At 40.0% G+C, this 11,983-nt stretch overlaps 3 protein-coding genes across 3 annotated transcripts; all 3 read right to left on the bottom strand.

Moving 5' to 3' along the window:
• Positions 1 to 327: 327 nt before the first annotated feature.
• LOC106349873 (receptor-like protein 38) lies at positions 328 to 3,249 on the bottom strand. Its single transcript, XM_022687241.2, has one exon. It carries the CDS (start codon positions 3,233 to 3,235, stop codon positions 575 to 577), a length of 2,661 nt encoding a protein of 886 aa, XP_022542962.2. The 5' UTR covers positions 3,236 to 3,249; the 3' UTR covers positions 328 to 574.
• Positions 3,250 to 4,587: 1,338 nt separating this feature from the next.
• LOC125609898 (probable protein phosphatase 2C 8) lies at positions 4,588 to 5,754 on the bottom strand. The gene is made up of 4 exons (XM_048781507.1): positions 5,696 to 5,754; positions 5,430 to 5,535; positions 5,108 to 5,152; positions 4,588 to 4,779 (listed from the first exon to the last, which is right to left on the bottom strand). The coding sequence occupies exons 1-4, from the start codon at positions 5,752 to 5,754 to the stop codon at positions 4,588 to 4,590; spliced, it is 402 nt and encodes a 133-aa protein (XP_048637464.1).
• A 299-nt stretch (positions 5,755 to 6,053) lies between these two features.
• Positions 6,054 to 8,756, bottom strand: LOC125610241 (receptor-like protein 12). The gene is made up of 2 exons (XM_048782426.1): positions 7,361 to 8,756; positions 6,054 to 7,231 (listed from the first exon to the last, which is right to left on the bottom strand). The coding sequence occupies exons 1-2, from the start codon at positions 8,754 to 8,756 to the stop codon at positions 6,219 to 6,221; spliced, it is 2,409 nt and encodes an 802-aa protein (XP_048638383.1). The 3' UTR covers positions 6,054 to 6,218.
• Between the last annotated feature and the right edge of the window lie 3,227 nt (positions 8,757 to 11,983).

Here is an 11,983-nt window from a genome sequence, read left to right as displayed (position 1 = left end):
ATTTTTATTTTAAAATTTTATAATATTAATTAAAATATCATAGATATATTTTAGTATTTTTATAATTTCATTTTAAAAAATTTATTGAATATTTTTATTTTTGTATTTATATGGTTTTTAAAAAAAAAGAAAAAAAAATTATCCTCCCGCAACCGCCCGCAACCGCAAACGCTAGCTGGAACCAGCTTTTGAATTTAAGAGGTTCGGAGCGGTTTGAAGCGATTTATAGCGGTTTGTATGATTGTTTCGAAACGCTGTCAACCGCTACCAACCGCAAAAGCTGCGTTTGCGGGTGGTAGCGGGAAAACCAATCAAGCTCTTAATATATATAAAAGATGTGTTCTCGTTTATGTCCTGAAAAAGTCGTCCAATTTCACAGACAAGTATATATGCTGTCTAGAAATAAAATACCAATTCTATCAAATGACGTTACCATAACAACAACAACAACACCAACAATATTTAATAGAACGAAATTCAAACTGAAAAGTACAAACACAACACTTTGACGAACCAGTTATTGAAAGTACAGACTTACAAGACATTTAAAGAAACAAAGTTGAGAGAGATGGGCTTAACGAACAGTTCTGATCCCACCAGGATGGTTTCGACTGAAATTCTCCATCAACCATTTGTGTTTTTGTGAAGTGAAGAAGAAATGTCCGGTCACCAATCCACAGAACACACCAGGTCCGAAGGCTATTGCAGCAACTATCCAGTTCAACACTTCTTCTGACTCTTCGGATGAAAATTCCTCGGACTGTTGGGAATCTCCCGATGTAGGATGAGGAACATGGATCGGTCCACAAATTTCCTCGAGACCATAGAGTCCAAGGTTGTCCTCGAATGAAGAACAATTTTGACTCTGAAACTGAGTGCTTCGTGGAACTGGCCCTTGGAGAAGGTTGTGGGAGAAGTCCAAGTATGACAGGAATGAGAGTTTGGCAAGATCACGTGGTATATAACCAGAAAGCTTATTGTGAGAAAGATCTAGTGCCTCTAAATTTGTTATATTTGCCAAGGATGAAGGGATACTGCATGTAAATGCATTTTTTGAAAAGTTGACATGAATCAACGCCTTCAACAGGCCAACTGATTTAGGGATCCGTCCCGTGAATTTGTTTCCAGAGAAATCGATGGCTTTGTACGCAAGAAAGATCAGTTGAAACTCTGTGTCTACACCTTTATACATCATATCCATCGAATCAGTATAATTGTATAGTTCCCCCATGTATACCGAACTTGGACGGCCTTTGTCTATAATATGCTCATACCATTTGGTTTTATCTACCCAAACCGTTGACATTTCAAGCCAGTTCACAAAATAATCTTGTGGTAATGTTCCATTGAAGCTATTGTTCGATATGTCAATGACTCGCAGACTTGAAAACCCAAAATGTGAAGAGATTGGACCGTAAAATGCATTTGATCCGAGAAACAGAACACGTAATGATCCCAGAGAACTCAACCAAGATGGAAACGTGTCCTTGAAATTGTTTCCTTTCATATTCAGATATTCCATAGAGCTGCAGTTGATCAAAGATCTTGGAAGCTTCCCTGATAACTTGTTACGGCTAACGTCTAGTGATCGTAACTTGGTTGCACTGTTAAAGATATCTGGAAGGAATCCGCTCAACTTGTTGTTTCTTAGAATTATCTGGCGAACAGAAGCACTGGAATCCATCAAACATGAAGGAATGGAACCAGAGAGATGGTTGTTTGAGAGATCTAAGAAGACTAATGATGTACAATTACAGATCCATATGGGAAATGATCCTCGAAGTGAATTTGAACCCAGATCAACATGGTGAACTGGTCCTCGGAATGAATCTGAACCAAGACCAGAGTGACTTCCATTGACGAAAACTTGCATTGAATCCTCGAGGCTACTGAAAGAATTATGAGAAAGCTTCAAGGAAGACAGGCTCCACAAGAAACTTGGTACTTGACCTTCCAACTTATTGTAGGAGAGATCTATAGAATTGAGGGAGACTAATTTGGAAATTGAGTCAGGGATTTCCCCAATAAAGCTGTTATTGCTAAGATCTAGAGAGTAGAGGGAGACTAATTTGGACATAGATTCAGGGATTTCCCCAATGAACCTATTATTTCTAAGATCTAAAGTTTGGAGTTTGCTAAATCGAGATATATCTTCAGGGATTGGTCCGTAGAAGTTGTTAGAAGCGAGGTCTAGATATTGTAACTCAGAAAACGATGATATATTCCCAATCTCTAAGGGTCCCTCTAATTGGTTTTCACTCAGATAAACCTCTTTTAGTGAAGGAATCATAAACAAGGATGTAGGGACATTCCCGCCAAAATAGTTTCCACTTACAGAAAATATCTCCAAGTTATTGAGTCCACTCATGTTAGATGGAAGCTTGGATTTGAAGTGATTATTGGAAAGGTCTAATAAGGACAAGCTAGTTAAATTTGACAGTATATGAGGTAAACCTCCACCGGAGAATTGATTATATGAGAGAGATAATTGGGAGAGCTTGTTGAAATTGGCAAATGAACTAGGAATGTTACCACTCAAGTTGTTCGGGCCCAAGTTCAAAAATGTTAGCTGGTTTAGGTTGCCCATTGAAGGCGGAATCTGACCTATCAAGTGATTCTCAGCAAGAATAAGAGTCGTGAGATGGGACAGGTTTCCTAGTGAAGATGGAATTTCACCTATCAAGTGATTACCATAAAGGTCAAGCTCTATAAGGGGAGAAATATTTCCTATTGAAGATGGAATTTCACCTTCCAAGTAGTTGCTAGAAAGGTAAAGATGACTGAGATGAGAAAGGTTTCCCATTGAAGATGGGATTTCACCTCCCAGCTCGTTATAAGAGAGGTCAAGCTGCATGAGATGAGAAAGGTTTCCTAGAGAAGAAGAAATCTCTCCTCTGAGATGGCAGTTGATAAGGGTTAGGTGCTGAAGATGGTGGAGTTTTAAGAGACTAGTGTTTGCTTTCAAAGAGCCATTGAGAAAGATGTCCTCAAGGAAGAGTGATATCACCTCACCGGAATTAACATCGCATGTGACACCTTTCCAGGAACAGTGATCACTGCTTGTGTTCCACGAACTAAAACAGGAAGCAAAAGGATCCTCTGGGTCTGGTGCACTCATCGGGAACTCATTTTTGAACTCCAAAAGAGCATTCCTTTCGAGAGTAGGAGACGCAAGAGTGTTGAATATAAGGGAAAGAGAGAAGATGAAGAAAAAAGATTGGCTCGGAATCATCATACTTCTTTTTTTTTTCTTATGTTTGTTTGGTAAGTAATAATTTGTGTAATGCTTATGGGGATCCTTTATAGATCCTTGGCTTCGCGAGTCTTGCGTCAACTCTTGTCTGATTTTCAGTTGATTGGTCAAGTCTTCTGTGGTCACTCCACCACCTGGCTCAAAAGTCTACACCATTGACTCATTCCTTCCTCTCCTTTGCGGCACGCCATTATTATTTTAAGGTTCCACTTAAATTATTGTGGTGGTCTTTTCACAACCTGACCCTTTTCTCTCTATCATACTCATCTTGTCATCAGAAAACATGAACATTAATATCAACCTGAAACTCACCATCCTACAAGCTTTTTCTGGAGTTTTGAGAAGATATGGATTTGACTGATCAATCTGGACTTTACCTATCATCAAGAGTATGTGAAACGGAGGCATTGAGTATTTGTGTTCTCTTCCTGATATAATATAACTAGGACTGGTCTGGTGATATAGAGAAATGTATTGTGAAAGAAGAAATATATTGTTTGTATACTGATCTCTGAAATGATGAAAATTCACTTGGAAACTCTTTTGACATCTCTTGTTGTATGCTGATCTCGGAAATGATGGAATTTTTTTTTTTTTTTGAAATGATGGAATTTCTCGTCGTCGCTTATAATGGATTTTCTGATATGGCCTAACGATGATCCAAAATGAGACATGTATTAAACAGTCTCAGCTCAAATTACATTGAATACCCATGATTACAACAAATGTTCAATGCACCTTATTTCGCATTGTTTCTACTTGTTTCATTATCTTCATATATTTGATGATACATAGGTGTTTGCTTGGTATAGAACACTAGAACATTTGTTTTATGCAAATCAATATGGTGCAGCAGACTGCAGTTTTGAAGACCGTTTCTACAGGTTCAATAATCTTAACTCATAATGGATATAATTAAACTTAGTCCAAGCTTCATCTCTTTGGACCTTATTATACTCTCAGTCAGAGTACTTGATATACTTCTTTGGTATTTTGTGTTTTCAATGCTTACGTATTCGTTTTCCTTCATCGCAGGGAAACATTACCTTGAGTTCCAATAGTAATGTTCTTTCCTCTTCCTCTTACATTCCTCCAGTTTCACTCTCTGGTGAGACCACAACATGTTAGGTTGTCTTTTTACTGCTGCTGGTGTAAGCAGGCGATTTAGGTTCTTTCCCCTTAATTACAAACCGGAAGAGTAATTGACGATCACCAAAAGCTCTAGAAACCTCAAGACGCCCTTGTATTCGTCCATTTGAGGTTACAACACCGCCTGCTGCGAAACTCAGACCAAGTTACTAACAGAGCATGTGGTACTCGATTTACTATAGATATCACTTGTCTTGCTCATCATAGAGAAAAACCTTTTGAATGCGAGAACGCTCCTGTGGATAAATTGCTTTATGCTCTCTGGTTAAAACAATTGCTTTGAGTGGAGTACATGCTTCTGTATGATTCCCTGATTCGTTGGTAGTAGAGGATCGTGCAAAAACAGTCTTAGCATCACCAATGTTGGCAATAAAAACCTAAAAATGCAGGAGAGTTTAAAAGGTGTGGATACTGGAGAAAGGTCGAGTAACTTTGTGAAGTCCATTTAGAAATAGAGTCAATATATCGCATTCAAAAGGAGGAACGACCATATGATTGTCATCAAGTGGTTACACCTTTTGATCAACAATCCAGACACACACTGCTGTGGCGCCATCTTGCCATCCTCCTGCACCATCCACAAAGGTCAGGGACTTAGGGGTAAGAAGAAATTTGAATAAACTCATATCGATTATATGGAGGAGATATTAGCAAAGCAACCAACATCCAAGAGAAAAGCTCAGACATTCGCGTAGAGAAAACTACCTGAAACACTTTCTTAGAGGAGCAACTCATCGGTTTTCCGGAAACCTGGTAACAAAGTTGTGTTAACAGTTCAGAATCAATGGATGCTAATAGCCACAATGAGATGATTAGATAGCTGGAAAAAGACGTATAGACTGAAGTTATATACCATCAAGTATGGCTTTCTTTGCAACTTTGACGTCCAGCTGAAGCAGCAATCGAATATTTGGATCAAGAAAAGAACGAGAAAGAATGTGAAACCTACTGAGAGTTAAACCAAAACAGTATTGCTTTGCAAAAAAAAAAGACACTAATAATAATCCATGAACCAAGTAAAACAGACCAACTCACGTGGTAAGCCAGCTGATAGAACGTTAAGGTGAAGGTGCTTAGCAAACTCAGCAGCTAAACGACCACTATGCCAATCATAAATCGCAAAATGACCACACCTACATTACAAATAACATCAATAGAAAAGAACATCGTTTTTCATTTTGAAAAATAAAGCATTTAACTTTGCAACACAAGACAAGGATTTTCTTATATAACCAGCTTGATGTGTTCTTAATTACCAAACTATATTTATACGAAAGTATCTTCTTTTTTTACCTTAGTATCCCAGGGAAATCCAACGAAGCGTCGGGCAGAACCACCGAAACATCTTCCATTGAATGTCTAGCTCCTTTGTCTTTAGCAAAATCAGCTTCAAAGACAAATCCTTTCTTCTCCTCACTTATACAGCTCGAGCTACCTCTGACTTCTTCACCGGCGGAAAGATCAAATCCTCGCTGGAGAACGAGTCAGCCGCTTGTTTCTGGTTCGGTTTCTCCATTGCAGCCAAACCAGCTTCCTTTGCTTCTCTATTTTCAGTCACCAGCGACCAGTGCAGAAGAAAATTACGAACAAATTTCTCGAGTTGGTCGCGGCTTTCAGTAAAAGAACATGCTAAAAATCTCCCAACTTCACAGACAAGTAAAAGTCAATCAATACAACTGCAAATTTTACCATTACAACAAAAACACCCAACAATGTTTAACTGAACCAAAATTACAAACACAACACTTTGACGAACCAATTAGTGGAAGTACAGACTTGCAAGACACTCAAAGAAACAAGGTTGAGAGAGATGGGCTTAGCCAACAGTGATGATGCCACGGGGATAGTTTCGACCGAACTTCTCCATGAACCATATGTGCTTTTGTGAAGTGAAGAAGATATATCCGATCACCAATCCACAGAACACCCCAGGTCCGAAGGCTATTGCAGCTGCTATCCAGCTCAACACTTCTTCTGACTCTTCGGATGAAAATTCTTCGGATTGATGTGAATCTCCCGGTGTAGGATGAGGACCATGGATCGGTCCACAGATTGTCTCGAGACCGTAGAGTCCAAGGTTGTCTTCGAACGAAGAACAATTTTGGCTTTGAAACTGAGTGCTTCGTGGAACTGGACCTTGGAGAAGGTTGTGGGAGAAGTCCATGTATGACATGAAGGAGAGTCTGGCAAGATCACGAGGAATATTACCGGAAAGCTTATTGTGAGAGAGGTCTAGTGCCTCGAGGTTTGTTAGTTTTGCCAAGGATGATGGGATACTGCCGGTAAATGCATTTCTTGAAAAGTTGACATGACGCAAATCCTTCAACAAGCCAACTGATTTAGGGATTCGTCCAGTGAATTTGTTTCCAGAAAAATCGATGGCTTTGAACCCAAGAAAGATCAGTGGAAACTCTGTGTCTACACCTTTATACATCATATCCATCGAATCCGTATGATTGATTGCCCCCATGTATAACGAACCTCGAATACCTTCGTAATCTACCCACACTGTTGACATTTCAAGCCAGTTCACAAAATAATCTTGTGGCAATGTTCCATTGAAGCTATTATGCGATATGTCAATGATTTTCAGACTTGGAAACCCAACATGTGAAGAGACTGGACCATAAAAGGCATTTGATCCGAGAATCAGAACACGTAGTGATACCAAAGATCCCAACCAGTATGGAAACGTGTCATTGAACTTGTTTCCTTTCAGATTCAGATAATGCATATACTTGCAGTTGATCAGTGATTTTGGAAGCTTCCCCATTAACTGGTTACGGCTAACATCTAAGTATAGTACGTCGGTGGCATTGGCAAAGATATCTGGGAGGAATCCGCTCAAATTGTTGTTTCTTAGAAGTATATTAACAGTGGAATTCATCAAACATGAAGGAATGGAACCAGAGAGATGGTTGTTTGACAGATCTAATAATAAGAGTAATGTTGACTTACAGATCCATAGGGGAAATGATCCTTGGAGTGAATTTGAACCAAGATCAACTTTGAAAACCAATACTTGAAGTGAATTTGAACTAAGATCAGAGTGACTTCCATTGACGACAACTTCCTCGAGGCTACTGAAATAATTATGAGAAAGCGTCAAGGTGTCTAGGCTCCACAAGAAACTCGGTACTTGACCTTCCATCTTATTGTAGGATAGATCTAGAAACCTGAGGGAGACTAATTTGGACATAGATCTAGAGATTGCCCCAGTGAAACTGTTATTGCTAAGATCTAAAGTTTCGAGTTTGAGAAATCTAAATATATCTTCTGGAATTGGTTCGTGGAAGTTGTTAGAACTGAGGTCTAGGCTGACTAACCTAGAAGATGCGGATGTATTCCCAAACTCTAAGGGTCCTTCGAATTGGTTTCCACGCAAATAAACACCTAGTAACATTGGAATCATAAAGAGGGATGTAGGGACATTCCCGAGAAAATAATTTCTTTTCACGTCAAATACTTTCAAGTTATGGAGTCGACTCATGTTGGATGGAAGCTTGGATTTGAAGTGATTACTGGAAAGGTCTAGTTCGGACAAGCTGGTTAAATTTGATAGTATAAGAGGTAAATCTCCACCGGAGAATTGATTTCTTGAGAGATCTAAATTGGACAGCTTATTGAAATTGGCAAATGAACTAGGAACGTGACCAGTCAAGTTGTTTGAGGAAAAGCTCATAAATGTTAGCTGGTTTAGGTTTCCTAGTGAAGTCGGAATTTCACCTATCAAGCTATTACTATTAAGGTCAAGCTCTATGAGGTGAGAAAGATTTCCTAGTGATGATGGGATTTCACCTACCAAATCATTGTAAGAAAGGTCAAGCTGAATGAGATGAGAAAGGCTTCCTAGTGAAGATGGGATTTTACCTACCAAATCATTGGAAGAAAGGGTAAGATGTTTGAGATGAGAAAGGCTTCCTAGTGAAGATGGGATTTTACCTACCAGATCATTGTTAAAAAGGTCAAGCTGCATGAGATGAGAAAGGTTTCCTAGTGAAGAAGGAATCTCTCCTCTGAGAATGCAATTGCAAAGGGTAAGGTTCTGAAGATGTTGGAGTTTTAACAGACTAGTGTTTGCTTTCAAAGAGCCATTGAGAACGATGTCTTCAAGGACAAGTGATATCACCGCACCGGAATTAGCATTGCATGTGACACCTTTCCAGGAACAGTGATTAGTGCTCGTATTCCACCAACTAAAAGAGAAATCAAAAGAAGCATTTGGGTTTGGTGCACTGAACGGGAACTCATTTTTGAACTCCAAAAGAGCATCCATTTGGAGCGTAGGAGAAGAAAGAGTGCTGCATATAAGGGAAAGAAAGAAGAAGAAAAAAGATTGGATCGGATTCATCATCCTTCTTTTTTCTTGAGTTTTGTGTGGTAAGTAATGAGTTGTGTAAAGCTTAGGGACTCCTTTATAAAATGCTTTAGCTTCGCAAGTTTTGCGTAAACTCTTTTTGGATTTTCAGTTGATTTTTCAAGTCTTCTGTGATCAATGAATTGTCCCCACACTCTTCCCCACTTGGCTCAGAAGTCTAAACCCATTGACTTATTCCTTCCTCTCCCATGCAGCACGCCATTTATTATTGTTGAACTTTTCTCTTGGCTTAACCTTTCTCACTCATGGCCAGCCTCTTTTTTTCTCTCTGTTTTTATTCTCTTGTTCACTCTCTGATTTTATACTTGTGTTTCTTTGTACGCAAGCTTACTCTTTTTACTCTCACTTGTCGTTGTTCTTGTTCCTATAGAGAGAGAAGAGAAAATTCTTTTTTTGTTTACATTTCTTACATTGATCTCAAGGATGTTTTAACACAACATTACACACACATATTTATATAAGAAAACATGATAGCAATCTCTGTTTTCTCCACTCTCTCCCTCACTTTTTGACCTAGACTTAGAAGTGCTAATCTCCCTATCTTGCCCATACTTTTTGACTTAGACTAATACAACAAGCAAACTCAAAAACTTTTACATTCCAAAACAAAAGCTTTCACTAACTCCCTTGACTTGTTGCTCCTTTCACATTTTTCTTGTTTAATCAAAGGATACAATTCCAACGATTATATGTCCCTTAAATAATTGTGGTTTTTCTATTTATTTAACGCGTTAGATACGGAAGCTGAGTCCACAGTAAAAAAAAAAAGAAAAAAAGCTGAGTCCACAGTCCAATTTCACAATCTGTCCATCATACTCATCCTGTCATCAGAAAACATGAACATGAATATCTATCTGACACTCACGAATCCTACAAGCTTTTCTTCTGGAGTTTTGAGAAGATATGGATTTGACTGATCAAGCTGGACTTTACCTGACTGATAATGCATTTTCTATCATCAAGATTCAAGAGTATGTGATATGGAGGCATTGTGTATTTATGTTCTCTGCCTGATATTAACGGTGCAGGACTTAGATATATCACATGATTCCATCCTACAGAATGCTGATGAGCAAACTGTTCGATGGTTGTAGAGTCACTGAACAGATCTTGAGTCTGGTTCCTAACATTGAGGTTTTATGCTTACTGATGTCAAGTCTTCCTCTGACAATTGCTAGGTCTCTGGATTTATTGGTGGTATTGCTTGTAGCTTTATGGTCTATACACAATGGCGCTTATAGGTTTGGCTGAATGAATATATTATTCAGTATGTGAAAAGTATTTATACAAGAATACAGTAGGGCTACTAGTACTTATAAGTATTTACAAAGAGATCCTTTAGTATAATCTTATTTACTTAACATGCCCCCTCAAGATGGTGGTGTTATAGCTACACCAATCTTGGACCTTGACAAGTGAAAATGAGTTCTTTGTAGAGGTTTGGTGAGACCATCTGCGAGTTGATCGTGCGTCGAGACATGAGTTTCTCGTAGAAGACCACTCTGTATTTGACCACGAACAAAGTGGTAGTCAAGAGCGATGTGCTTCATACGGGTATGGAAGACTGGGTTAGCACAGAGATAGGTTGCGTCAATGTTGTCACAGTAAACTGTTGGGACTGTCGTGATCTGGAAGCCAAGCTCAGTGAGTAATGAAGCAATCCATCGAAGTTCAGAAGCAGTATTAGCGACAGCACGGTACTCTGCTTCTGTCGAGGAGCGCGCAACTCCTTTCTGCTTCTTCGTCGACCATGAAATGGGTTGAGAGCCGAGGAAGATAATGTAGGCATTAGTGGAGACAAAGTCATCTGAGTCTCCAGCCCAGTCAGCGTCCGAGAAAGCATGGAGCGTCGGAGAAGACTGTTTACGAAGATATATCCCATAATTCAAGGTGCCCGAGAGATAACGGAGAACACGCTTAGCAGCTTGCCAATGCTCCGTAGTGGGACAGCGCATGTATTGTGAAAGCTTGTTCACAGCATAGGACACATCAGGATGAGTAAGAGCAAGGTACTGAAGGCTTCCTACAACACTGCGATACTCTTTTGGATCAGGTAGTGGCGTACCGCTATTCAGTGTGAGCTTGGGGTGAGCAGCAAGAGGAGTAGGAACAGGTTTAGTGTTCAACATATTGGCTTTCACCAGGAGATCAGTAATATATTTCCGTTGCTTCATGTGAAGACCTTGCAGGGTTCTGATTGTTTCAATACCAAGGAAATAACTCAAGTTTCCCATATCTTTGATAGAGAACCGATGAGCTAGAGAGGCGATAACATCTTGCACAGCTCGCGGGTCACTTCCTGTGACCAATATATCATCTACATAGACAAGCACATAGACAAATTGCGAGTTCTTCTTGGAGATAAAGAGAGACGTATCAGCTAAGGAGTTCATAAAGCCAGACTGCAGGAGATATGTTTTGAGTTCAGAGTACCACGCACGAGGTGCTTGTTTGAGACCATAAAGAGCCTTGCGGAGACGACAGACATGAGCAGGTCGATCTTGATCCGTAAAACCAGGTGGCTGCGACATGAAGACTTCTTCATTTAGGTGACCCTGCAAGAACGCAGTGTTGACGTCTATTTGGCGGACAGGCCAGTCGTTATTGATAGCCAAGCCGAGAACAATTCTGATGGTTGTGGACTTAATAACTGGACTGAAAGTCTCCTCATAATCAACTCCTTGCTGCTGATGATAACCCTTGGCTACAATGCGCGCTTTATACCGTTCAATAGTACCATCTGAGTTGTACTTAATTGTGAACACCCAACGACAACCAACCACATTCATCTTTTCTGAGGCTTCAACAAGATCCCATGTGTAGTTTTCATTAGTGGAGGTAAATTCTCTAGACATTGCATCACGCCAGTGCTTGTGTTTCATAGCTTGTTGCCAAGTCGAGGGAATCCAATGTGGATCTTCTTGGAGACTTGCAGTAAGATTGTAGCGAGCAACTGGTTTAGTGATGTTATTCCGTGAGCGTGTAGTCATAGAGTGTCGGGGTTGGACAGGTTGCGGAACTGCAGCAGGTTCTGCGATAGGTGCTGGCAGAGGAGCAGTAAGCGGAGCAGAAGTTGCTTCCGTCGGGGAGGGTGATGCTGGAACCGGTGATGCAGCAGGAGGTGATGGCGCAGGAGTTGGTGGCGTAGGATCGCAGCCCGTGGGTTCAGTGTTCATAGTCGCAGCCGGAGTTTGTACGAGTGC

This window comes from Brassica napus, chromosome A6 (genome assembly GCF_020379485.1).
Source record: "Brassica napus cultivar Da-Ae chromosome A6, Da-Ae, whole genome shotgun sequence".
Classification (NCBI taxonomy): Eukaryota; Viridiplantae; Streptophyta; class Magnoliopsida; order Brassicales; family Brassicaceae; genus Brassica; species Brassica napus.
Note: the sequence above shows the minus strand (reverse complement) of the source record. Positions and strands in the feature narration are given on the sequence as shown.

Coding starts and splice junctions, on each gene's coding strand:
- LOC106349873 (XM_022687241.2), bottom strand. CDS start 3,235: ATGATGATTCCGAGCCAATCTTTTTTCTTCATCTTCTCTCTTTCCCTT.
- LOC125609898 (XM_048781507.1), bottom strand. CDS start 5,754: ATGGAAGATGTTTCGGTGGTTCTGCCCGACGCTTCGTTGGATTTCCCT. Junction 5,536..5,695: donor GATTTCCCTGGGATACTAAG/GTAAAAAAAGAA, acceptor TTTGTAATGTAG/GTGTGGTCATTTTGCGATTT. Junction 5,153..5,429: donor CTGGCTTACCACGTGAGTTG/GTCTGTTTTACT, acceptor CTTTGTTACCAG/GTTTCCGGAAAACCGATGAG.
- LOC125610241 (XM_048782426.1), bottom strand. CDS start 8,756: ATGATGAATCCGATCCAATCTTTTTTCTTCTTCTTTCTTTCCCTTATA. Junction 7,232..7,360: donor ATCATTTCCCCTATGGATCT/GTAAGTCAACAT, acceptor GATTCCTCCCAG/ATATCTTTGCCAATGCCACC.